At 41.8% G+C, this 22,445-nt stretch overlaps 2 protein-coding genes and 1 non-coding gene across 3 annotated transcripts; all 3 read left to right on the forward strand.

Moving 5' to 3' along the window:
- Nucleotides 1-2,154: 2,154 nt before the first annotated feature.
- Nucleotides 2,155-9,507, forward strand: RBM34 (RNA binding motif protein 34). Its single transcript, XM_031592046.2, has 11 exons — nucleotides 2,155-2,229; nucleotides 2,352-2,484; nucleotides 2,856-2,995; nucleotides 4,002-4,224; nucleotides 5,051-5,110; nucleotides 5,645-5,688; nucleotides 6,150-6,233; nucleotides 6,461-6,524; nucleotides 6,615-6,657; nucleotides 8,366-8,484; nucleotides 9,152-9,507. The coding sequence occupies exons 1-11, from the start codon at nucleotides 2,192-2,194 to the stop codon at nucleotides 9,425-9,427; spliced, it is 1,224 nt and encodes a 407-aa protein (XP_031447906.2). The 5' UTR covers nucleotides 2,155-2,191; the 3' UTR covers nucleotides 9,428-9,507.
- Nucleotides 9,508-9,710: 203 nt separating this feature from the next.
- Nucleotides 9,711-22,062, forward strand: TOMM20 (translocase of outer mitochondrial membrane 20). The gene is made up of 5 exons (XM_031592056.2): nucleotides 9,711-9,946; nucleotides 13,869-13,915; nucleotides 14,650-14,731; nucleotides 15,003-15,145; nucleotides 16,299-22,062. Exons 1-5 carry the CDS (start codon nucleotides 9,823-9,825, stop codon nucleotides 16,341-16,343), a joined length of 441 nt encoding a protein of 146 aa, XP_031447916.1. The 5' UTR covers nucleotides 9,711-9,822; the 3' UTR covers nucleotides 16,344-22,062.
- On the forward strand, nucleotides 10,323-10,458 carry LOC116233198 (small nucleolar RNA SNORA14). The gene has a single exon (XR_004167911.1). It is a non-coding gene; the product is annotated as a small nucleolar RNA SNORA14 (small nucleolar RNA).
- Nucleotides 22,063-22,445: the final 383 nt, after the last annotated feature.

Raw genomic sequence — 22,445 nt, forward strand, 5'->3', positions numbered from 1 at the left:
TTTTGTTTCTAACAGTTTAATTAAGCAACAGTAGCGTGCTCATTTAAATGACACCAACCTGCAGAATCAGTTCAGCAAAGGATATTTGATGTGGTGTAATAAGCATTGGAAAATTAGACGTGGTACCTTGGCTGGCTCTGTTTTTCTCTTAGTGGTTGGCTAAAATTTATCTTTTTCAGCAGAAGGGTTGCTCATTGATGTCATTAAGGCTGCACCGGTTGAAATAAAGAGGAGTTTGGATTCATGTTAATATGGTTAGTTTGAAAAATGGAAAAGAAAGCTCCTAAAGATATTTGCCATCTTCTAAAAACAACTGGCTAAGTTCAGATTTGGTAGAAGTGGAACGTGTATGGAACCTTTAGTTATATCTGCTCACGCCATGCCTGGCCTTCCTTCTGTTGTCCAAAATAGTTGCACTTGTAAAATGGTGGATTGCCACTGAGGCTGGTAAATCACAGATGACTGACAACAGGCTTTGGACACTTAAATTGTTAATGATCGCCACGATTTGAGACTGTCAGGGGCAACTTTCAGTAGCTTCACTGGGGCTACTTGGAAGGTAATATACATGTTTAGTAGAAACAGAGTTGTACTGTCTCAGTTCTGCCTTTAGTTTCAGGAGTCACAGCTGGTATTGATTTAACTGGGAACTGCATTTGGGCAATTGAGCATATTCAACCTTCCATTTGCTGATAGTTCTCTATCAGCTCTGCTTCAGTGCCATTTGTGCTTTGATACATTTGTTAACTCCCATATGTGAAGCTTTATTTACTTAACATGAAACAACGAAGATTCTTCATTAAGCTGCCTCCCCACACTTTCTTGCTGCTCCATTATGTTGAAAGTTTTTGCATAAGTATGGATTTGGGGTGTTTTTTATTAAATAGATTTAATTTTTGCTCTCTTGCATTTAGTTCAATGACTAATCAGAATCTGTTTTGGGTGTTTCATACTGCTCCTCTTCTGTGAAGTATTTGTATTCTCTAGTTCATGTTACTGTGTCCCTGCAGTTACAAACAAAGATGCTTTCGGCAAACTTTTTAGCTAGGCTAATGTAATCTGAGTTGCAGTACGAGAAATCTGAGCTTCCTTTCAGTTTACATGTTATAATACTGCTTAAACATGGTGTGCTTCCCGCTTGGCATGCACACTGTGCTTGAAGCTGAGAAAGACTGTGTGTCTGTACCTGTGAGTGCCTGCTTGGACAACCTTAAAAGAAAATTGCCCCTCTTATGCATGCACTTTGGCTGAGTGACAGGTGCGTTCTGTGTGCCTCACATTTGATGTTCTTGAGAACAGCTGTGCGTAGGCCATCAGCATATGCTTTGGAGCCCTTCTTGCTTGAAGGCTGGCTGTATTGCTCCTGATATGTTTATTTGCACCAGTCTGCACCAGTGCTTGTACTGCTTTTTACTGTGTGGTTTCTTCTCTGTTTGCTTTCTTCTCTGCCTACCTTATGGCTCAAACTCACTCTCTGGTTGAGTTCCTGGAGGTAATATGCCTTTTGTTGAGCTTCAGTAAATATAAATCTCTTAAATCAGTCAGCAAAATGTTTGTCCAATGTAGCTTTGATGCGATTTGATGGTTCAGTCTATTCTATCCCAGTGTCACCTACAAAGCTGCTCTGCCACGTGAAGGTGGTTTGGAAATGCCAATACATGTAAGTGCAGGATCCACTGACTGTTTTCAATAATTTTTGTATTTTCTTGGGTTGTCCAAAAGGCCTACATCAACAATAATGCTTTACCTTATTCCTTAGCTGGATTACTTGTTCTACTTCAGTTTAGATGTGAGTGCCAACAGAACTGGTCGCATTGGCATCTCAAAAATGTGCCTGAAGTGCTTAAAAGGTCACATCGGAAGAGTACATAAAATCATAGAATATCCTGATTCGGGAGAGACCCGCATGGATCACCGAGTCCAACTGCCCACTGCCCTGGGCAGCAATAACTTCCTTCTACAAAGTGCTTCACCTTATTACATACTACAGCAACGTCTTATCTCAGCAGCCCAACCGCGGCAACCGCTCGGTGTGGGCACACGACACAGGGCCCTACTCACTACCTGACCCCCGTCCCAGCCCGCCCCCCAGGTAGGTGTCACAGCCCGCCCAGCGCGGCGCCGCCCCTTGCCCACGCCGTGCGGCGGCCGGAAGTGACGCACGCTCTCTTCCTGCGGCGCGCGTCCCGTCATGGCGGCGCCCCGAAGAGCCGCCGAGCCGCTCGCCGGGTGCGTTACCGCGCGCTCTGCCCCGTCCCGTTCCCCTTCCCTCCCCTTCTGCCTCCGCGCGGCGGTGTTGCCCCGTGCGGCGGACGTTGCGGGGCGACCGCTGACGCCGCTCTCCTGTGCAGGGCCCCGTGCGGGGACTACGTGGTGGGGCAGGTGGTCGGCAGCCTCTTCTCGGGCGGGGCGGCGGCGGTGCGGCCCCTGGCGGCTCTGTTCCGTGCCGCCGCCCCGCCGCCCGTGTTGGTGGCCGCGCCCAGGGTAAGCTCTGCGTACCGGCTTGACGGAGCCGTCTCCCACCGCGTGCGCCTCGGTGTGAGGGCGGGGTTTTTAAATATCGGTCGGAGATCTCGCGGTGGGGTTTGGATAACCCCGACCTGCCCCTCTTCCCGGTGCGTCCTGGCCGGGCCGGCCCGATGGGATCTACGTGGCCTCGTAGCTGCACAGCGGAGTGCCGCCCTGAGGGACTCGGTGCCCCTCTGTGCGTCGCAGGAGGAGGCGTGCAGCTGGGCCGCTCGAGATACAGCCGATAAATAAATGGTGTTTTAAGTAAACTGCAATTTGTAAAACAACTGTAGGGGATTTCTGGAACTTTGTTTCTCAAGTTAATTTCTTTGAGGTTTTCAAAACAGGAAAAGAAGAAAAGAAAGCATACAGAAACGGAGAAAGTGTCGGAGGGACAGAGCTCTTCTGTCAGAGAAGAACCTCCTAAGAAAGTGAAGAAAACCAGGAAGAAGGAGCTTTCAAAAGCAGAGGAGAAGTTGGCAAAGAGGTGTGTAGATGGTACCTTCTTAAAGAGAGATTAAAGAAAAAGCCTATCTTAATCAGGAGACAAAACAATGAAATTTTAATCTACTTTTCCTCACAACCTTGTGCTTTAAAGTACTATTTTTGAGCAGCTTGTGGAAGTGTCTAATAGTTTACACCAGAAGGTGTTCGATACTTTGTGTTCCTGCTAGAGGCAGGCCCTAGGCTCATGGAACCGAAGCCTCTGTCAGAGAGCTGGCAGGGCTGCAGGCTGAGATATTGTGTGCTCCATGGCACAGAGTGATGCCTTCAGAGCTGCATTCAGAGGCACCTTCAGCAGGAGCAATCTGCTGGCCTGAGCTGGTTGTCCTCAGTCTGCTGGCCTCTGTTGTAAACCAAACTGTTCTGTTGCATTGCCTGTTCCTGTGAACGTGCAGGGTGAGTTGAGGTGCTGTCAGCTCAGGCCGGAAGCTTCTCCATTCAATTCCTGGATAATGGCATTTGATTGATTATAGCTCTTGGGACTTATACTGTGTCCACTTTCTGATGTTGTTGCTGCATTTTCCATATACAAGAAAGGAATCAATTTGTTTGTTTTTTGGTGTCAGTAGCCTTCTTGAATATGCTATTATGGCAGACTTGTGCAGATAGAGATCTGTTAGCATATGGATGGATCTCAAAAGATTGTTGTGGATGTCGTTAGATGATGGGAAGAAGCCTTTTCTTATTTCTGGCCTGCAACAATGACTTTTTTTCCCCCTTTATTTTATACAGAGTAATCTTCTGAATTCTTTCTTAACTAATTAGTAGTGAATTCCATGGACTGGGATAGCAAATAGTTTTCTGTATCACATAACAGTCAGATAAGTTTATTTTACACACTGGAGGAAAAAATAACATTTGAAATTTTATGTTGAGCATGACAATTTAAAATAGAAATTAAAATACCTCTCCTGGAGGCATTAATTCTTTTACCTCAAATGTCCCATTCTTTCCCATCAGTTACAATTTGCTTGTCTTTTTCTGAAAAGGGAGAGTGCTTTAGAACAGGCAGATGAAGATGAAGAGCGAAAACTGTTTCAGAGCAAAGCGAAGCAAAAAAAACGGGCCTCTCATGTTGTCGCCAAGAGTGATGTTAATTCAGGTACAGGCAGCACTGTAAAACAGGAGAAGAAAAAGAATGAGGCTGAAGAAATGATTAAAAACAAAAGAACGGTGTTTGTTGGAAATCTACCTGTCAACTATACTGCTCAGGTACGTGAGCAGAATCTGTCAGCTAAAGGAATGAAAAAGACTATGACAGTCCTTACTTTCAGGGAATGTTTCCACTTGGGATCTCACACGTGCTTATGACTAAAATCTCTTATTGGGAAAGTGGGAAATAATGCTCATTATCAGAAACCTTCAGATGCAGTCTTGTTTGTTTTAGTGGAGTTAGGCTTTTTACAGCAGTGGATGCAGTTGTGTTGCTTCAGTAGAATTTGTTGATTTCTTCTTCATAGAATCATAGAATGAATCGTAGAATGGCGTGGGTTGGAAGGGACCTCAAGGATCACAAAGCTCCAACCCCTCTGCTGCAGGCAGGGCTGCCAACCTCCCCATTTAATACTAGACCAGGCTGCCCAGGGCCCTTTCCAACCTGGCCTCAAACACTTCCGGGGACGGGGCATCCACAGCCTATCTGGACAGCTTGTTCCAACTCCTCACCGCTCCCTGTGAAGATCTTCCCCCTTCAACTAAAATCTATGTAATAAATGAGAGCTATAAGTACAAAGCTGGAACCTGCTGCTCATTTTGAACACTAATAATGCTTCATATTTTTGCACGACATTTTAAATTTATACCATCCTCAGTAGTTAGGGATATTAATTCAGTTTTGGCAGTCCATAGAATAAGAAGTGGTCATGGAAAACAAAGAAACACTTGAAAGTTGCTGGCATGTTTTTAGTAGCCTGTTAACATAGCTTGCATGAATGAAGTGAAAATAGTATAAAAACCATCTTGGTAGTATGTGCTCAACAATAATTCTTATTATCAGGATGCAGAAATGCACTGAACATCTGTTATGTTTTCTGTTCAGATGCTGAAGTCTCTTTTCAAAGAATATGGACGAATAGAATCCGTTCGATTCCGTTCCGTGGTACGTTATTTCCTCTGATGTTATATGGCATCTGCTTTTCTGACCTTACAGAATACTGTTCCTCAGGCTTGTATCTTCATTAATTTAGAAGCAGGCTTAGGTGAATGTATTTTACCATTAGAAGAAGCACTGGTGATATTCCTGCAGAGGCACCTTTCATCTCGTTTTATTCTTCCTATAACAGCAATTTGTACCATCAGAGTTGTAGTTTTTCTCTGAGAAGGCCTTTATTATTGCTGATTTAATACGGGATTATTTAGCTATTTTTAAATTACAGTAGAAAAGGCATATTCATTGTAACTCTGTGTACTGTATAGAATGGGTGAAGGAACTCAAGAAACAGAACAGACTAGGCCAAAACAAGCTGTATTTTTTTGAGATTTTGAGATATTTCTAGGTCATCACATTTGCTCAGTGTACTGGCTACGTAACTCTAAGTGGCAGTGGTGTTTGTTTGACTTTCTCTTCAAGGACAAATAGTTGTGATATGTTGTCACTGTGGTTACGTAATGAAAGCTTTTTTTTATCTTAAAGGTTCCAGCAGAAGTTGCTTTATCCAGAAAGTTAGCAGCCATAAAGTAAGTTCTGCTTCTGAGTTTTGTGCTTTATTTTTCAAAGACAAAATTTTTTTTAAAAGTTTTTGTTGTTCATTGTTTTGCTGTTGGTTTTTTTGTCTTTTGTTTCTTTGATTTTTGTAATATACTTTGTATGCAATTCTTTTGACAAGTGATAAGGAATTATAAGCCTAGTGTAGCAGTAAATAATTATGTTAGATTGCATTTCAGATATTTTAGGAAGGAGGTAGACAGTAATTGTCTTTAATTCCTTTGGGTGTACTTATGAGCTGAGGAAGCTTGATTGAGGTGCGTACACATGCTGTGTAAGATGTACAGTTGGAACTCTTTTCGACAGAATGTGCTTTACAAGAATTGAAGTTGCTACTGCGTGCAAAATGGGAGACATCAACTTGTTTAACAAGAAGTGCTTGTGCACAGCGTAACATCAGAATTGTTTAAAAAGTGTCTTTTTCCCATTCCAGGCGTAAGATTCATCCTAACGTGAAGTACATTAATGCTTATGTTGTATTTAAAGAAGAACATGCTGCTGTTAAGGCTCTAAAGAAGTAAGTCTCAGCTTTGTTCCTTGTGCCTGTTGAAAAGGCAGATATGCAGAGTGTTTAAAGATAAATTTAATCTGCTTCCTGCTTTTCAATTGTATTAAAATAAAGATGGTATTTCAAGCTTAAAAGTAAAGTGCCTTTTGCAAAAATGCTATGCAGTGACTTTGTAAATGAAGTAATGCTTCATTATTTAATTTTAAGAACTTTTCTTTTTCTTTTGACTACAAAAGAAATGGGACAGAGGTTGCTAGTGGATTTCGCATCAGAGTTGACAGTGCATCAAAAAACAGTTTGGTAAGTAGCGTGTGATGCAAAAACTCATGTTCTGTGTTTTGCTGTAACAAATGACTTAGTGGCTTTCAATCTCTTCCTTGTTTTCTTTAGCATGACAACAAGCGATCTGTATTCTTGGGAAATCTTGCGTATGGTAAGTAAAATGGAACATCATGCTTTGTTGTTTAATGCTTATGGAATACACTGACATTAGAATTCTTTTATTTATTGTTTAAGGTACCATGTTTAGGCAGCTAACTATCATTTGTTGGAATCTTTTAAAATACCACTTTTATTTTTTGACAGAGGCACCAGAAGTGGTGAGTTTTCAGCAGGTGCTGCACATGAATTTTTTTCTTCTGTTACATTTCTAGAACTGCAAGCACTTCTATTTCTTATTGTTACTTCACGTTTCTTAAATAAATATGACTAAGCTGCATATGTCACAGCTTAATAAACTGCCAAATGCCTGCTTGTGTTTGTGAACCACTTCCAAGTGATACACAGGGACAGCTTCTAATTTTGATGCTCATCTGTGAGCCACAGGATGAGTGACTCTGTCCAGGCAGCTGTTTGCTGTGAGTTGTTAGCTGAGTGGAGGTGCTTGCTCTATAGTTCAGGTCAGTGCTTAATGAATATTCAGCTGCTTCTGAGTAAACGAAGGGATCACCATCAGGTGTGGTCCATGTGAGGGTATTAATGGAGTGAGGATGCTTGGGATAACTTGCTTTGGGGTGTGGTGCATAAATATGCAGGATGATGGCATGTCCTGTGCCAATAACTTGATAAACAACCAGTACTGTTAAAACTTGACCTGTCTGTAAAGCTGGAGAAGTGACCGATCTGAGTATGGTAACATTTCTCTGCTGTGTAGAACTTGTGTTGGTACTGTCCTTCCATGCATCCTGCAGGAAAATAGCAGTTTGGACGTTGACAGTACTCTGGATATGACCTCAGCACCTTTAACTTTTCTCAGCACATCAAATTCCCTTAAAATTAAACCCTCACTGTTAAATTCAGACCCTCCCTAGTGCAGAGACATATCCATGTAAAGAGAGTTATTATAGAATAAAGTGTACCTATGCAGAAATGAGTGTAACCTATGTTTTAGTACTCTTACATCCCATTTGTCTTTCTGATTGCATAAACATGAGACTGAGAAAGCCTCACATGTGTGGCCATCCCATTTCCCCCATTCAGCTAACGTTTTGTCCGGTCACTGAGCATCAGGTTTCAGGAACTGCCGACTCAGGTTTGGTATCATCAGTATTAATTCTCAAAAATAGTTTATGGCATAAGAAGGAGTTGCAAAAATGTTGCTTGAATCTTCATTTCCACTGTGTTCAACCCATAACTGAAATTATTTGAAAAAATGTACTTTGGTCCTTATTCTCATTTGCGATTTGTATTGCAGTTTTCAAAGGTAGGGGATCAATGAGTGTCAAAGGAAACAGTCTTATATAAAGTCCGCAAGTACCAGCATTTGCAAACCACTTTCAAATCATACACAGTGATGGCTTAGAATTTCCACGCTGTCTGCAGTGTTAACTTGTTGGAGTTTCTCTGAAACACTGATATTTGTGTACTTAAACAATTTTATAGGTCACCATCCCTGGATGTGTTTAAAATCCATTTGAATGTGGTGCTCAGGGACATGATTTAGAGGAGGGTTATTAGTTAGGGTAGTATGGTTAGGTCGTGGTCGGACTCGATGATCTTTGAGGTCTTTTCCAGCCTGAGTGGTTCAGTGATTGTGTGATTTAAATATGTTTGCGTACCTAAATTGGTGAATGGTTTGGATTTAGGCCAGGCTTCTAAAGCTGCCTCTCTGAAAAGACGTGTCTTGCTGTGCTTGCCTGCAGACATCAGTGACAGCGCTGTGCGAGAGCACTTTGCTGACTGCGGAGATGTGGTGGCGGTGCGGATTGTGCGCGACAGACAGAGCGGCATGGGGAAAGGCTTTGGCTACGTTCTGTTTGAGGTATGTATGAATGTCAGACTTCAGGACACTTGTCAAAATGGGAATTGGGAATTGCTGTTATGGCCTTACCTAACACTTGCTTTTTTTAAATACGGACGCGATGTTAGATGGTAGCGCTGTTTTGCGTGTTAAAAGTAGCTTCCTCCAGACCTGCGGCAATTATTTTAGGTTGAGGACAAAGAAGAGTTGCAAAACGCTGGGATGAAAGAAATTAACTGCAAGGGAAAGGTGTAATGGAGGAAAAAATGAATTCATTTGTTGTAACAGCAATGTTCTCCCATTAGTTATGTTTCCACATGTAAGTGAATTCTTTCCTGCAGCCATTTCTGCAGCTCCCTAAACTCTGCTTTTTCATGCTTTTCTCCCAGCCTCATCTTACTCAGTTTATTTTCTGCAGCCCAAGATCTTTGCCCCCAGTTTCTCCTTTCTGTCTGTCTCCTATGATCAGTGTAAGCTGTTCAGAGTTCTCTTTCAAGAACACGTGCCCCAGTGCATAAGCCCTGTGGGTGTGCGAGCACTTCTGACCAGAGATGTGACATTATGGAAGTAAAGGCAGTCGGGTGCTCTCTGTTGTAAAAAATCTGCCTGACAGAATTAAAGGCAACCTTTTATTTGGAAGTCATCAACTGGAGTGTGCTGCTTTTCAAGTGAATGTCTGTCCTCACAGAATACAGATGCTGTACATCTCGCTCTGAAGCTCAACAACTCTGACCTGATGGGACGAAAGCTCCGCGTGAAACGCTGCTCTGAGAAGGACAAAGCCCCACAGAAAAGCACCACCAGTCGGTCCCGCGGCCCTAAGGACAGAGCTCAAACCACGCTGAAAAACAAGTCAGGCTCTCATGATTCGTTTGTTGGAGAAAAGGCAAATCCAGCCAAAAAGAGGACCAAGCCCAAAAGACTTAAGACCATTACTAAAAAGAAAGGTGGGAAAAACAAATAGCTGTTTGAACAGCTAACCCATCTATGTTTAAAAAAAAAAAAAAAAAAAAAAAAAAAAAAAGTTCTTTTTAATAAAGCCGATGAACACAAGGGCATTCAGTCGCGACCTGCCTCTGTCCTCACCGTACCTCGACCGCGCCGCCCCGTCCCTGGCGGTAGGGCAGAAGGGCCCCGGAAGGGTGAGGACTGCGCGAGCGTGCCGCCGCTCGCGCATGCGCCGCGGGCCCCGCCGCCCGCCAGGCACTGAGGAAGCCGCCCTCCGGCGCGGGCTGATGACGTAGCGGAAGCGAGGCGGGGTCCTTTCTCGCCGCCCGCTCGCCCCAAGGTGCCTGCGGAGCTCGGCGCCGGCCTTGCGGAGGGCGGGGGCGGCGGGCCTTCCCCGCGGCGCCGGGCACCATGATGGTGGGCAAGACCAGCGCCATCGCCGCGGGCCTCTGCGGGGCCCTCTTCATCGGCTACTGCATCTACTTCGACCGCAAGAGGCGGAGCGACCCGAATTTCAAGAACCGGCTGCGGGAGCGTGAGTGTCCGGGCCGCCCCCTCCGCGCGGCTCCCGCTCGCGGCCGCCCCTCCCCCGCCCGGCTCGGCTCCCGCGCGGGGCGGCGGCACGTGGCGGCCCTCCCGGCCCGGCTTCGGCGGCCCCGCGCGCCTCAGCCCTTGCGCTGCGCGGTGTGAGCGGGTAACGTGGGCCGTGCGCGCCGGGAGCGCGGCCTGCGGATACATCCTCTGCCCCGTGCCGCGGTCTGTTAATCCCGCACGCTCCGGCGGGGCCTGTCGCTGCTGCGCTGTACGCGGCGGCGCTCGTTTCCCGGCGTTCGGGTAAAGCTGCGGTCTGATAGCGAAGCCGCTCCTGCGCTGAGTCGTGAGCGAACGGCGGCCTTCGGACATCTTACCCGCCGCATTCCAAACCCTCCTGGTGGCTGCCCCCCTGGCCTCCAGGCATAAGAACGAATGCCAGAGCGAACCGGTGATTGATCCAAAACGCGGAGCTCCCGTCCTGTGGCTCCTCGTTATTTCACGTCTTCAACATTTAAATAAATGTTTGAGCGGTTGAGGAAGTTTTAAATTTAGCTTTACTGTGAGAGCGAGTTGTGCGAGGTATTTGAATAACGAGAAGCAGGCTGAGAGCTGCGTACCTGGTTGATTCTACCCCGAGAATAGGTGTGTTCCTCCAGTCACTTAGCTGAAGGTCAGGAATCACTCTCAAAGTAAATTTTCCTAGCAAGTAACCATAACGTGATCAGCGCCGTTGCTGATAAAAGAGCCATTGCTTGTGATCTGGGATCGCAAAAGCAGTTCTGTGTCCTCCAGGTACTTTTTGTCCCACAGTGCAAGGTTGGCAAATTGCAGCATAGTAGGCTAGTATTTGTTTGTCTTGCTTGAAAAAACTGGGTTTTGGCAGAATAATTGGCTGCATAGATGCTGAGCCATTGGAGCAGTGTCAGAGGAGGGCCGCAAAAATAATCAGAGGGCTGGAGCATCTCTCCTGAAGAAAGGCCAAGGGAGCTGAGCTTGTTCAGTTTGAAGAAGAGAAGGCTCCAGGGAGGCATTGCTGCAGCCTTCCAGTACTTGAAGGCAGGTTATAGAATGGAAGGGGGGAGTGGCTGTTTTCATGCTCTGATAGTGACAGGACAAGAGAGAATAGGGAATGACTTTAAACTAAAAGAGAGGAGGTTCAGGTTAGATGCTAGGAAGAAACTCTTTACTCAGAATGTGGTGAGGCCCTGGCACAGCTGCCCAGAGAAGCTGTGGGTGCCCCATCCCTGGAGATACCCAAAGGCAGGTTGGATGGGGCCCTGAGCTGCTGGGGGGCAGCCCTGCTTGCAGCGGGGGGGGCTGAGGCTTTAAGTAAGGGCCCTTCCAGCCTAAGCCAGCCTGTGTTTCTATGATACGATTCTATGCATTTCATAAAATTTGTACAGAAGCTCTGACAGGGATTTTGCATCCCGTTGTTTTCTTTTTCCGAGTTCTCATCAAGTAAAATTCTGAACAGATCTTACACTTGTTCTAAGAATGCTGCTTATCCTTGCTGGGTTTAGAAATTTATATTTGCTTTAGAAGTGAAAGAAATCCATCATGGTTTGATATGGAGTGTCTGCTATTGGGAAGACAGAACTGAAAGATAGAGATTCTTAGCCACAACGCACTGGGCAGCTTTCAGTTGTAAGACTTTAGAGAATACTCAGGGTTTTTTTGTTGTTCTTTAATACTGTACTTTTTCCTTCAGTGCAGGTGTTTCCGAAGTGCAGTCAGTGACCTGGTGATCATGACAGCATTTTTACTGTTGGATGGCAAAGCCTGATCTATAGAATATTTTGACATCCAGGATCAAGTGCAGCAGCCAGTTGCAGTTCCTTGGATGAAGATGTGCTGTTTAACAGTGAAATTTAGAGCAGATAATCTCAAGTATTGTTCTTAGGATAAGATTATTTTTTCAGCCTCTCTAATGCAATGTCAGCAGAACTTGAGAGGGATAGGGATCCCATGTATCAGAGGATTGATTGCCTGTTGCATTTGGTCAAATACCAGATAACAAACAAAGAACTGATAACGCTTTTTGCCATCCCAGTTGTATTTGACATCCCTTTGTTTAAGCAGCATCAGGACAAAGTCTGTGTTTCAAAAGCACCCAGTAAGTAATATGAAAGTGGTCGGCCTCAGATTTCAGGATATGAACCAATTTCGTGAGTCTGCAAGAACTCCTGGACTTTGGTTTTCCAGATGTCTTAACCTTGTTTAATTAGTAGGCACAGCGTTCTTACATTAGTTTTTTGTTCCTAGTTTTGGTGCTTAGTCTTGGGGCCAAAGGATAGTAAAGCTGTAAACACTGGGAGCTGGTCAGTTCCTGCACAGCGGATGAGAACAGAAGAGGTGAATGGTCTCTGTTTTTGTGGGACTGGCTCCTGTGCTGCTGGTGCAGTGCATGGAGTTCTGCCACCACTGCCTGAGCATCATGTTACCCACTGGCTTGCATTGGAAACTTTCCATACACAAGAGCTGGGTCTGAAAAACCTGTGAATTCTGTGCAGTGCGAGAGCTGATGTATTGTATTAGAACAACTGTCATGTGTGCTAATGTAGTTTAAAGTTCTGGGCAGATGAATGCTTCACAAAATTGGGAGCGGGCAAACTGAAGTCACCAACTTTCAGAAGGTGAATTTGTATTTAAAATAGAAAACAATGATATTGTTATAATAGCAAGAGTTCTATATGATGCAACATTTTTCTGTGTGTAATGATGTGAAATTTTATATACAGGTCAGTATGTTGTAGAAACTCAAGCCTGAGGGGTTAGGAAAGTACCAAGGAAGAAGAAGGATGATCCATGTGGTTAGAACGTGCATTCCCTTTATGAAAGGAACATTTGATCTTGTCCATAGATTTCATGTTACTTTGTTACTGCTAGGAAATGATTTCCTGGACGTCTTCATCATCTGGACAATCTCAAATTCTTAACTCACATCCATTAAAATTTTTAGTCATATTATTCGGAAGTATTTCCAGCATGTAAAATTGTGTCAGAAGCCAGATGAGGGCTGTGTGGCAAGTGCCTAAGGTAGGTGGGAGTGCATGGAGCTGACTCTGAGGACCAAGAGCGCAGTTACTTAACCATGGGCCATACCAAGTTACATTGGTGTAACTGTTCCAGTTGATGAAGTGAACAACAAAATGATTCTAAGGAAATCACCAGTATTACTGAACTGGGATAATCTTGTGTGCATGACCACTACCATAAAATATTGTTATACCTGCCCGATTGCATTAAAAACAAGCTATATATCATTTTAATTACACTAGTTGTGCTGGAATGCTGCACTTTTCTGTTGCAGACCAACTTTATGTCTTCAGGTTGAATGATTAAGCCTGTAAATGTTTGTTCCATCTGTCACCGTTTGCTCTCCTTACTTATTTAGTTTCAGGAATGTGTGCTCTGGTAATGCTTTTGCTGTGGGACAGTGAGATCCTGCTCCTATGTAACTAGTTCCCAAACCTCTGCTAAAGCAAAGCAGCTGCCAGTTCTGGTGGTGCACTAGTGTATTTCAGAATGAATGTGGCTCAACATTGGGTAGCCTTGCCTTGTAGACAGTTCTTCTGTGGCTTATGATTGCTGGAAATTCACGGAGAAAAATCCTGTATTAGCTTAATTCCCTTTACTTCTCAGTGCGTGAGGTATATGCGAGTACAGGCTCTGCACAGTTGGTGTTGAGGATAGCCAGCAGGAGAGGAATTGCCATTCTGAATCAACGTGTCAGCTCTCATTAGACCTCTGAATGGTACTCTGTTGCACAGAGCAGGTTGCATTCTTGTGTTCAGCCCTCAGTATTTGGAATATATTAACGTTTTCTCGTTTTGAAATTAACTTTGACTCATTCACTTTTTAGAGCTATCATCTGAAGTCTTTTTAAACTGCAAATTGAAAAACACATGTTATTATTCTTATAGGAAGGAAGAAACAGAAGCTTGCCAAAGAGAGAGCAGGGCTTTCCAAGGTAATACTGTGTTCAGTAATGAAGAGCTGTTTTGAAAAATGTTTTATTTGTATCAGGCTTGCTTATGAGGTTTGTTTAGAGAGTGACTTTTCTGTTGTGATCCCTACATTACAAACCTTCTGCAGATAAGCAGTCTTTAGATATTATTATTTTTTAAAGCTCTCACAAATAACCATATGAAAATATGTCGTTCCTTTTTCGAGTCAGGTGGAAAACTATAGAAACCATAACATTTCCTGTGTGACTTGAAGATTTTTTCCTTTTGTAGGAGGTCCGCAAATACTTTCCAGATATAAGAAACATGGGTGAGATACACTGGTAGCTAAATTTGGGAGATTTTTGTGGTACAAATTTAATTTGCTAATCTGTTTTTTTTTTGTTGCCAGTGGTTCCTTTAAGAAGAGATAAATTTATCTTAATGTGTTCTGAGGGCTGTGATAAACATAACACACTTTGGAAATTATATTTGCTACAAAATTGTATATTTAATAAACCAAGTAGAGGTATTTCAGACTCTGTCCCTCTGTGGATGTATAATGCAATGATTGGAGACTTGAGTCTCATTTTCAATATTGCTCTGCATATGTTTATCTTAGTGGTGATACTTATAATTCTTTTTTGAGTTTCCATGTAAAAATATGATTGTATTTGTTTGGTTTTGGCTGAGAATGTTTTGTGCTGAATTATTAACTTAAGTTTAAGGGCCAGCTTCAGTTTTACTGTGTGTGTTACAGCTGCCTGATCTGAAAGATGCTGAAGCCGTTCAGAAGTTTTTTCTTGAGGAGATCCAGCTTGGGGAAGAACTACTAGCTCAAGGTAATAGCATAATTTCTTTTGAAGGGTAAGTGGTAAAAATAACATTTTTTTTAACCTTTTACTAAATTTCTGTTGTTTGGGAGTCAAATGATCCTTTCCTAGGTTTGGTTGCTCTTTTCTAACCTTCTGTGTTCAGAAGATTCAACAAGGGAGGAGAAAAGAAATGTAGTTTGATTCTAAGTAGTTCAATCCACTGTTGGTGGATGTTTTTTGTAAATACTTCATGCTGTGGAAGAGGTTTGTTTTCAAAACATTATGATTTGTCATACAGGTGAATATGAGAAAGGTGTTGATCACTTGACCAATGCCATTGCTGTGTGTGGACAGCCGCAGCAGCTACTACAAGTTCTACAGCAGACTCTTCCACCACCAGTGTTTCAAATGCTTCTAACTAAGCTCCCTACAATAAGCCAGGTATGTGAAACACTCCATGTTGTTGAGGTTGGAAGGTAATCTTCTGTCATGTGCTACATTAGCCTTTGGGTATTGGTTTTTATGATACAGTTTTCTTAAATGTTCAGTTAGACAAAAAGGTTTTTCACTTGGAACAAAATATGAAAATGTATGGAAAGTATTGCATGGCATTGATAGTAAACAAGTTAATATAGGAATACAAAAATTCTCTTATGCATAGAGTATGCTAAGCTCTTCAAAGTAGAGACAACTGTGGGCATCTTATTGCATAAGCAGATCCATTGTTTCCCAGATTGAAGTTGGGTCTGAAAAAAAAGGTAACTTTCTTGCACTGGGTCTTGAATCTCAGCTTTTTTTAAATGACATGTAAGTATCTATAAGTGCTATAAGAGTCCGTCAGAATTAACCTGTTGGTTTTGATAGCTGTCAGCACAAAATGTTAATTAACACCAAAGCACTTGACAGTTTTGGAAAATTTTCCAGGTGATAAAAGTGCTGGTAGCTATGTATATAAAATGCACTTCTTTTTAGACTGATTACTGTGCAGGTAACGTTGATAATCTTCTCGCAAGAGAATCTTGGAAGTGCAAGGGAACTCCGTCAGGATGTTGCCTTACATGAAGCAGATACTCTGTGTTTATCAGTCAGCTGTCATTACAGCTCAGGTGTGGTTACACTGCAGTTTAAGATTATAATTGTTAGTAAAAATGCTGAAAAACACCAGCTAAATGAGATACAAAGGAACCAGTGGAGCAAAAACATTTCATGTGAGAAACCAAAAAACGTGGAGGTCAGAATAAATCATAGAATGGCCTGGGTTGAAAAGGACCACAATGATCATCTAGTTTCAATCTCCCTGCTGTGTGCAGGGTCGCCAACCACCAGACCAGGCTGCCCAGAGCCACATCACTTAAGTCAACACTTGAGGCTGATAGGATGTTATTTATCTGACTTCAGCTTTGGTAGGTATTGCAATGTATTACTTCTAAGACGTGGCGTTAAAACCTTATGTCAAATAGATTGCCATTTTTAACATTAATCAGGTTTCTCAGTAATCACACAACTTAATTTTCAGTGTAAAATTACATTGCTTGATAATCAGTTGCCTGCTGTCTGTTACGTAATTGTGAATGAGTTTTTCTCCTTCTTACAGAGAATTGTAAGTGCACAGTGCTTGGCTGAAGATGATGTTGAATGAGGTCACACAACAACAGGGGGAAAAAGTGTTTTCTTACCCCAGAAGATGAGCATCAGTAGGGGGATAAAGGGGCAAACATAGTAGTTAATGGACTGTGTACCACATCGGGTTCTACCAGAGTTAAAATTAACTTTGTGTAGGTGGGTTTCACAGGATTTTATTTATTACCCCAGTGAAAAGTGTATTTTGATAAAAATTCATTTTATAAATACACTGTGTTGAGTTATCAAAGTATCACTAACTTCATTATTATTAAAATATGCAGTTGTAATGTTGTACATATAAAGACATAAAGCTACAACCTATTGAAAACCCAATGCTCATTTTTTGAAGAAAAAAAAAAAGAATTAAAGAAAAAAGTTATGGCAATAAAGATTTATCCACACTTGTGTGTCCCTATAGTACTGCTTTAAATTTCAGAACGTTTGGGTGTCAGAGCAGAGCAAATGATCTAAGAATAACAACATTTAAGAAAACCAGAAGTGTTACAGCTGGTCTTCCAATGCTTTTAGTTAATTCAAAACCTCATGTAATCCCCTGAGAAAATAGGCATGTGATCATTTAAACAGTAACTGATCGCATTAAAAAGAAATGCAAATCAGAATGGTAATAGGTGACTTAGCTGCTGGAAGAATGAGCGATCTGTTTGTCAGGAACAGTAACACCTATAGTGATGCATGTCAAAACCAAATCTGCCAAAAGGGAACTTCTGTTAAAGCAGTTGTGTGAAGTAAAGCTGTTTATAATAGAACCTTGGGCATATTTTAAGAGCACAATATATTTTTTTTTGAAAGTGTTTAACCTTTTTGTAAGATAATTAACATTTCAGTCTCTAATTGTTAAGATGATAGAAAACATTTAGCAGTCTTTGGCATTTGACTTGATTTTTTTTTTGTGCCGATTCAAATTACAAAGGTAAGATGATGACATCCCCAGGCTAGACTAACTAAAAGTGCTGGAATTAGAAAGAAGTAAAATGTCAGAACGCAGAGAAAACAAGGAAAATATACTGACTTAAATATGTTTTCAGAATTCTTCTACTACTCATTTTCCCTCGATAGGGTATTCTAAATTTCATATTAGAGCAGACTAGTTTCTGCCATTTTCTGTTTTTGTGCTAAGGCCACTCTGGTGGCAGAAAAAAAAAGCAGTTAACAATGTGGCTTAATATTTTTTGGCACTATGACTTGTTTCAATTTCATGAAAAGAAGAATGCTTTGGTCTAATGGTGCTGTTACATTAATAGAAAGGTACTAGATGGCACAGTCTGAGTAGAAGAGAGAGACTCTGAAAGAGAAAGACTCTGATTAACACTCCCATATATCTTTCTCACTCCAGCCTGCTGTATGTTTCTGTAAAGGCAGATTCTTCCAAAATGGGACCAAAGTTTCAGAAATTGCCTTGCAGAGTCTTTGAGAGGTTAAATGGAACGTTGATGGTCACCCACTTGTCACATACCAAAACTTGGGAGTACAAATGGCTCTTGCTGAGTCCACCAGCTTGGACAATTCTTTTTGCTGTGGAGGAGAAATTTCTCCACTAATTCCTTGAAAATACAGTTTCCCAAAGTTTGAGCTGCTGTTGAATCTTTCTATAGTGAATATTAAAGTTAATAGCTGGGAGGAACAAAATTTCTTGAACAGCTGACTATAACTTGGTCTTTTTGTTGTTCAGGTGCATAAGGTAGAAGTAAAACTTAGCCATCATCTTCAGGTGACAATGACTGTTTTTCTCTTTTAATTTGTCTTAGAGATATAAAGTTATTCTACTAATAAGATATTTAATAAAAACACTGTGAAGTAGTAGAAGGTTCTGTGCTTATGATGTGCAGCTGGACTTTTTGGCAGACTTTGCCTTTTACATTTTAATTTTAAAGGTTTGGAAAAATTCAGAGATTATGCTGACAGAACTGTTCCCATATTTACCTGCTGTCCTGAGTGGTGGTGGCAATTTCACTGTAAGATCTTTTTGGTTCATCTTTTAGCAGCTTATGGTAGATCAAGCTTCCTGAAAACTCAAATAACATAAAGCACCCTTCCTTTAAAACTGAATAGTTTTTTGTGCTCTTTGGTATAATGTTGCCACTTTGAATTCACAGTTTAGCTTACAGCAGTGCTTTCCTGAGCTGAGTATTTTAGCAAATATTTCTGTCAATTCCTTTGATGGAAGAATCGGTGATAGTCTGATTGTGTCTGCAGAAGTTCGTTGCTTTAATAGTTGTTATAGGTACCCATACTACTTTAATCCTTTTTAGTTTTCTTGATCCTGAAAAACTAGATATAAATGACATTTTTAGACAATGTGGATTTAAGTGAAGCCTTAAGTACTGATATATTCTCAAATTCTATAATCCCAAAGTACCTGGCTAGTATGATGATGCAAGCTCTGATACCTGATTTGAGTGCCTTGGCTAATAGGGTGGGAATGTGGAATCCTTTGAATAAGACTGATTTTTATTTTTTTTCCTAAAAACTGAAGATAAAACTTAACGAAAGCTGGTTAAAAAGAAAAATAGTGTCTAGGATGGGAATTTGATGTTCTCCAATAATGGCGAGCTCCTGCTGTTGTAGCTAGTATGTACAGCCCACAGATGTAAGAGGCTCTAACTTAAAACTTGCTTCAGACATGAGCAAAGGTGCAGGTCATTGAAAGTGCAGTGGTAGTGATGCATCTTATTGCACCAGTAGTAGTAATGCTGCTGCCTTAACTGTACACAGTACTGTATTCCTTTTTACCTGTGCAATTTAAAACAAAGTGGAAGTGAACAATTCAGTTGTGGATTTGCTGCTGGTGATCTTACAGCTGCTGGAAAATAATGTCTGTAATTGTGCTTTGCTGCAGGTAAGGCTACTGTTTTTCTCAGAGCCATCCTCTGCTCTTTAGTGCTCCAGGAATGAGGCACACTGGTTTCAATGTATGTGACTGCTCTTGAGAATTTCTTATAAAAGAGGTCTGTTAATTTTGTGTTAGGAAGTTTCCTGTCACTAGTTACAAGCTTCTCTAACAGGTTTTATAGAAAAAAAAAAAAAGAACAAAGCAAAAAAAATATCCACCTAACAACCTACAAACAACAGCTACTTTCGTGATTGTGCAGAACTACCTTTCTTTAATGTCTCACCATTAAGGTTTTTAGATAGCATGATCAAATCCAAAACCAGAGTGATCAGGCACTCACTGAATCATCTAATTCACTAATTTCCTTACCCTGAGGTATGACAGAGTATTATTGTTGCCCCTAGCTTTGAAAATGGAGAAGTCCCAGCCCTAGTCCTGCTGTGTAGGAGATTAGCAAACCATTATCAAAGTAAAGCTCGAGCTATTTATGCACCCAGAACAATCTTTCTAAAATTTCATTTGTATATCTGTTGATGGTGTATTGAAAGTCCCTTAGGCTCAACACTGGTCCTACGTGACTGTTGTGTTAAAATTAACGTGAGTTAAACCTCAAGGGAGTCTCTGAAGTGGTCACTAAGTGCTTTTAGTGTGTTTCAAAGGCATGTTGAACGCTACGCCCAAGCTGAGTTTTTTAAACAATGCAGGTATGAAAAAGGTTGATGTGAAGAATATAGTTTTGTCAAGGTTTCTATTGTACCCAAATCTTGGTTTGGTTTTCCGTTTGCATGCTTACACTGATCAGTACAGATAATGTTCTCATTTGGGAAAGGACTGAAAAAAACACCTGTCTGCGTAGCAGTCATATTTGACCACAAGTCTGTCTTGCAAAGAGCTGAAACGTGCTTAATTCATAAGGACAAGTAGCTTTTGGGCACTGCAGAGACTGAGCTTCTGATGAAGGTAACGGTACTTGCTCTCTGCAGTTGTACCAAAATGGAGCTTCCCAAAAATGTGGGATTCAGTGCTATTCTCCTGTAACATCCTGAGTATGAATGTGTGAATGAAGCTACAGAAAACAGCTGCCCCTTTTGTGATATTTCTGTACCAGGCTTCCCCGCTTACTAGGGCTAGGTAATGTGCAGGTTCTTTCCAAGTACAGTACTTCCCATTTGTGCTTAAAAATAAAGTCAGGGTCCTTGTGTCCCTGAAATAGGGCCTTACAGGTGCTACCCTAATAGATTACATACTGTTTGTCATTGGATAAGGTGACTACCCTCTGTGTTTCCTGATCACTGCTGTAACCTAACCATCATGAATTCCTAAAAGCTTATACACTCTAAGCTTTTGTCTTTAGAGGTATAATTCCAGTTCCTGGTTTGTAAAGGTCAGGCCTTGATTTAATGGCCTGATAGATTTGCGTCCTGGAGCTCTTGCTCATTTCCTTTGCTCTCTGAGGATGTCCTTGTATGCCTGTCTTTTGATGAGGGTGTCATTGGTGCTCACCCATTCTGCTATGGTCACTGAATGGGGTGCTGCTGCTCCTAAAACAGTGTTGCTACAATAAAACTTATGTGGCTTTCAAATCTCAGATTTCTACTCTTCATGGAGACAGGAAACAGCTGCTGCCAAATAGTTCTGCCTCTTCACAACTTGGGCCCTTACGACTATGAAAAATCAATTTGGTCATACTATCATTTATTTGAGCAGGTCTTAATCTAAACAGCAGAGGGCAGTTTTGCACATCTGTTTTGTGCAAGCTCATCCTGCAAAATCCTGATTTTCAGAATCTTCACGTCTGGAAGGGTGTTGCAATGCAGCATTTTTTCCAAACAGATTTGATACAGTGTATGATACATGGCCAGTGGGGGCAGCAGTGGCATCTGTTTCTACTGACACCCAATTTTGGCATTTTAAATCCTCACATGTTTGTTGTGCTTATATAATTACAGTCATTTCCCTTCCCCTCCATCCCTCAGGCCAAACCAGGTATATAGGGAAGCCACCTGTATTGTGCCACTTTAACCATGCCAGAAAATGCAACTGCATGTCATTCCCTGACACGTCAGAGAAGGATTCCCCCTGCTCAGATGTGATTTTTCTGGATAAGCTTTGTTAGCCTGAGTGAAATGGGAGCTGTCAACTGCAGTAGGGGTGGAAGAGAAATATACGGCTTTAGCCTGGAGTTGGGGTTAACCACCTCCTACTTTCCCTCCCATCTCTCCCCCTCCCCAAAAAAGCAAAATGTTGGCATTAGGGAGCAGTTTTGTTGCAATCCTGTAGCTGATGTGGAGGAGCTGGTAGGCTCCCTGATGCCTAGGAGGCAGCTATTTGTAGCAGAATGGCACTTTGGCTTAAGACCAAATCATAACCACTCCTGTGCTTCTGAAGTGCTGTTTCTGTGCTTCGTGGTTGTGTTTGCAGGGGAAGGTATATGTTCGTACTGTAAGTGTAAATGGAAGTTTTCGCCTCTGTATTATACATCAGCGAGCATTTTTCTAGACATTTCACTGGTTATTATGAAATATTTCAGAGTCTGCTTAAAGCATAGCAAGTACCTATAGAAAGTGAGCTGTTCAATAAAAAAAACCATCTCTGCAAACCGGACTTTTCTCTCCTTGGGTCAATCTGGATGTTACACCCTCTAAGGTAGCCTGAAAGACAGAAATTCGCTGTAACAAACAAATCCTTGCCCGCTTCGGCATGTATGTAAAAGAGCATTTCCTGGAGCTCTGGAACAACCTGATTAGCATCTTTTGTTGTATTTAAAATGTTTAATTAGAAGTAATGTACTTTCCGCTGTGATGATTAAAATGACAATGATTATTGCATGAATTTGTTAATTATAATGCAATGACTAATTAAATGGAGAAATGGAGAAAAGGGATTCCTGAGCAAGCATGTTCTTTGAGAAAGTCTCCGCTGGTGTTTTTAATTGATAGTACATGTGTAATCAGTTCGTACCAGTATCTCATTATTGATGGGAATGGTGTTTGGTTTTGTTGGAAATTTACCATCGTGGCACATTGACCTGGTGTTATGTGCTTGGTCCTGTAAGTGAAGAATACCGACTTGCAGAATGAAGGAAATGCAAGCTTTTATGTATATAATGAAGAGAAACCGCAACTATTCCCAGGTTGTAGCCTCCATGTTTATTGAGTTCTTCCAGCTTGGGTGTTTGCTATAATGGCACTCAGCTGAATTTGCATAAACGAGGGGTTGCTGTTTGTTTTTCATTTGCTTTTATCTTTCCATCTAAAGTTCTGAACA

The sequence above is a fragment of the Phasianus colchicus genome, chromosome 2 (genome assembly GCF_987193195.1).
Source record: "Phasianus colchicus chromosome 2, bPhaCol1.hap1.1, whole genome shotgun sequence".
Lineage (NCBI taxonomy): Eukaryota > Metazoa > Chordata > Aves > Galliformes > Phasianidae > Phasianus > Phasianus colchicus.